Source organism: Plectropomus leopardus, unplaced genomic scaffold, assembly GCF_008729295.1.
Source record: "Plectropomus leopardus isolate mb unplaced genomic scaffold, YSFRI_Pleo_2.0 unplaced_scaffold3081, whole genome shotgun sequence".
In the NCBI taxonomy this organism is placed as follows: Eukaryota; Metazoa; Chordata; class Actinopteri; order Perciformes; family Serranidae; genus Plectropomus; species Plectropomus leopardus.
The window spans coordinates 1-3,737 of NW_024633606.1; the positions used below are offsets into that span (position 1 = coordinate 1).

Genomic DNA, 3,737 nt, shown 5'->3' on the forward strand with positions numbered 1-3,737 from the left:
TGCGTACTTGTCTTACCCCGTTGACTGCGGCCTGCGTGAAGGCGTTGTATCCTCCCGTTCCTCCAGACGGCAGGTTGCCCTGACCGTTAAACGGCTCCGACTGCAGAAAACACACGTAAGAAACACGACACTCGACTCACGATTCATCTTTGAGGACCCGAAACTGTTAAAACGGCTGAAGAAAAGAGATCTGAGCTCAGAAAACTGAATTTGTAACATCACCAAAACAGGTGGAAAGAGGGCTAAACTAGCATTTCCCTTCATTTCCAATTAATCTGCCCATTATTTTCTAAAATAGGTGTTTGGTTTTTAACATGTCAGAAAATTGCAAAAAAAAACCCATAAAGTAAGAGAAGTGGGAACCAGAAACCTTTTATTTTGACTCAGATATATAATTGATAATCAAAACAGCTTCCAATTTTTCTGTTGATTGATTCATCTCTAAATAGTTTACATCTTTTCTTAACTTACATTAAGCTTTTTTGTTTGTTTTTCCTCTTTTACATTAAGTTTTGCTCGTATATATTTATTTCTGTCCTGCCTGTTTTAAATCTTCGTGCTTTTATTGTGAAGCATTATGTTTTTTTCCCCTGAAAAAAAGTCATAAATAAATGTTAAATTCTTTAAAATAATAAACTTTAAGAGATTTTTACTGAAAATCTGCATACAGTTTGTGCATAATAAGGCAGTTTATGTGGATATTTTGAACTCTTAAATATAAATATCAGCCTCACACATCCAGCATCAGTCCGGCTTTTATTAGTAACGAAAATAACGTAAATAAATACCTTGTAGTACTGAGGAGGATTGGGCTGTCCGGCTCCCGGAGGAAACTGTCCCGGGTTGTGTGATCCGGACGTGTACTGTCCCATTAGAGGCATCCGGCTGGAGGGGTAGGAGGGGGAGGGGGCACAGCGCTGCTGCGGACCTGAGGGGTACTGCAGAGGCTGGGAGGGGTACCCCGACATCCCGGCAGAGCCGTACTGCTGCACCGGGAAACCCTGCAGACCCGAAAAAACCACAGACACGAAGAGTTACCGAGTTCATCAGCTGCCTCTGCCGGTCGCCGCCGACAGCTCAGATTATATCGAATACTTTTTTATTAATTTCAAACACTTGCACGAAACTTTTAGAGCTCTTAAATACTGTAAACAACTTTTATGATGAAGGTATTTCTACATATTTTTAGTGATATAATAAGAACGATGTACTGCGTTTAACTCAGCGGGCTTATATTTGGGACCAACGTATAACAATACATACACATCATTTATTTAACCTTTTGAGACACGAGCAAATTGGCATGGGAATAAGGTAACAAGCAATAAAAGAAGAAAATGACCGAGAAGTTAGCAAAAAATATGTGAAAAATACAAGAAAATAATCTGAAACTTTGCAACAAAAAAGAAAAAAAGAAAAACAATAAAACAATTTAAAAAAATAAAAGAATAAAAAAAATACAAAGCAAGAAATTAGCTGGAAAAACATGCTTAAACATTCAAATAATTGTGTAAAATAATTTCAAATATATAATTATGAATATTTTTTTAATTTTATTTTTTAAATTTTTTGTTTTTGTTGTTGTTTTTTTTAATTTCTCATTTTCTGTGTCTCTCTTGTTTGCTGTGTCAGAAATACTTTGGTGCTCGTGTTTTTAGCAGAGCTATATTGTGTGTAGCATGTCCATATTGACCAAAGTTTAGACATTTATATTTGTATGTGTGATCGCTTATCTCCAGCAGGTCGCCAACAACCCGGTTTTAAACATCCAAAGAGCTAAAAACAAACTGCACGGTGCGCAGAGCGAGCCTCTCACTGCGACGGGGACTCTTTAGATTTGTATTTGTAGTTTTACAGCGATATTATAAAGCGCGCAAAAACGCGCTCTGACCTCTGAATGAAAAGGCCGTTTGAGCCCCTGCTGTGGAGCCGGGTAGCCTCCATGCTGCGGCAGCTTCTGCGTCTGGGCCGGGTGAGACGGATACAGGCCTCCGCCGGAGGGCGGGGGTCCGGGCCTGGAGGACACCATCCCCGGAGGGCCGCGGGGGCCCGCGTGAGACAGGAACTGGGTGCTGTAGGAGGACGCTCCACCCATCTGGGAGGGAGAGGAAGTACGAGAGTGGAGGTAAAAACACGAAGTACCGGAGGGGGCAGAGTGAAAAGTCTTATCACGATATTTTTTTTCATATCAGTCGATATCGATATATATCACGATATATATCAAATCACTGTTTCTGTCGAGCTTAAAGGTTTCTTTGACTCCTCAGTGAGATATGGAGATATCATCAGGTTCATTTTGGTTTAACCAAAATGAACCTGATGATAAAATTTGGTGACCACGGTGTGTCGGAGTGTAATAAACATCTGATTTATTATTATTTATTAAACTTTCCAGCATCATATAAAAATGAAAAGCTCCATCTTAAACAAACTTTTTAAATTTAAGCACATTGTGCTGATAATAAGCAACCTGCAAAGACATTTACCTGCACAGACATTTACCTGCAGAGACATTTACCTGCACATTTACCTGCAGAGACATTTACCTGCACAGACATTTACCTGCAGAGACATTTACCTGCACAGAGATTTACCTGCACATTTACCTGCAGAGACATTTACCTGCACAGACATTTACCTGCAGAGACATTTACCTGCACAGACATTTACCTGCAGAGACATTTAGCTGCAGAGACATTTACCTGCACAGACATTTACCTGCAGAGACATTTAGCTGCAGAGACATTTAGCTGCAGAGACATTTACCTGCAGGGACAATTACCTGCAGAGACATTTACCTGCACATTTACCTGCAGAGACATTTACCTGCACAGACATTTACCTGCACATTTACCTGCAGAGACATTTACCTGCACAGACATTTACCTGCACATTTACCTGCACATTTACCTGCACAGACATTTACCTGCACAGACATTTACCTGCAGAGACATTTACCTGCAGAGACATTTACCTGGCCATAGTTGAGCTCCTGGTTCTGTTTCTCCTGTATTGCTGCAACAGTTGCCGTGGCAGTTGCAGTTGCTGTGGCAGCGGCGGCGGCAACGGCAGCAGCAGCGGCCTGCGTGAAGTCTGAGGGAGGACGGACGCCCAGACCGGCACCTCCGCTGTTACCAGAGTAACTGCAGGGAGAGAGGGGGAGACGGGGAGATGAGTGGGCGCTCTGAACTTACTGAACTGAGCGAGCGAGCGTGTGTGCGTGTGTGTGTGTGTGTGTGTGTGTGCGTGTGTGTGTGTGTGTGTGTGGTTTCGTCATGAGCAGTGAGTCAGAGCAGTGGGTGAGCGCAGCCACGTTGACATATGTTGATGAAAAACCTCGCAGAAATAGCACAAAGCAAAAAAAAACAAAACACAAACTGATCACTAATCAAACTCATTTGGTTTTAAAGAGTCTGACGATCAAAGTCAGGCGTGAGAAATGTTTCGCAGAAAAGCCGCTCTGTGTCGGAGGAATCTCCAAAATGGGATTTTTTTTCACTGAAATAGGTGTTAATTATGTTTGTCAGCTCTTCACACTGACAGTCGTTCTGAAAAAGCTCCTGCGCTGCTTTTTTACTTTGATTCTTTAATCTTTTTATTTGAGGAAAAAAAAGGTCCAAAAAAAGGAGGATTTACCTGGACGTCCCCTCTGATGTGTGACTGACAGTAAACAGGTGAAACAGGAACATTTTCAGGGTTCGACATTAGACGTCAGTGTTGATTTAACTTACGGTGTT

The 3,737-nt window shown here is 41.8% G+C and overlaps 1 protein-coding gene across 1 annotated transcript; it reads right to left on the reverse strand.

The window, feature by feature from the left end:
• Window positions 1-16: 16 nt before the first annotated feature.
• On the reverse strand, window positions 17-3,143 carry LOC121938666 (zinc finger MIZ domain-containing protein 2-like; the record flags this gene model as incomplete). Its single annotated transcript, XM_042481848.1, has 4 exons — window positions 17-100; window positions 789-1,001; window positions 1,892-2,095; window positions 2,975-3,143. Coding segments are annotated over 4 exons (670 nt in total), but the record flags the coding sequence as incomplete, so codon positions are not given.
• Window positions 3,144-3,737: the final 594 nt, after the last annotated feature.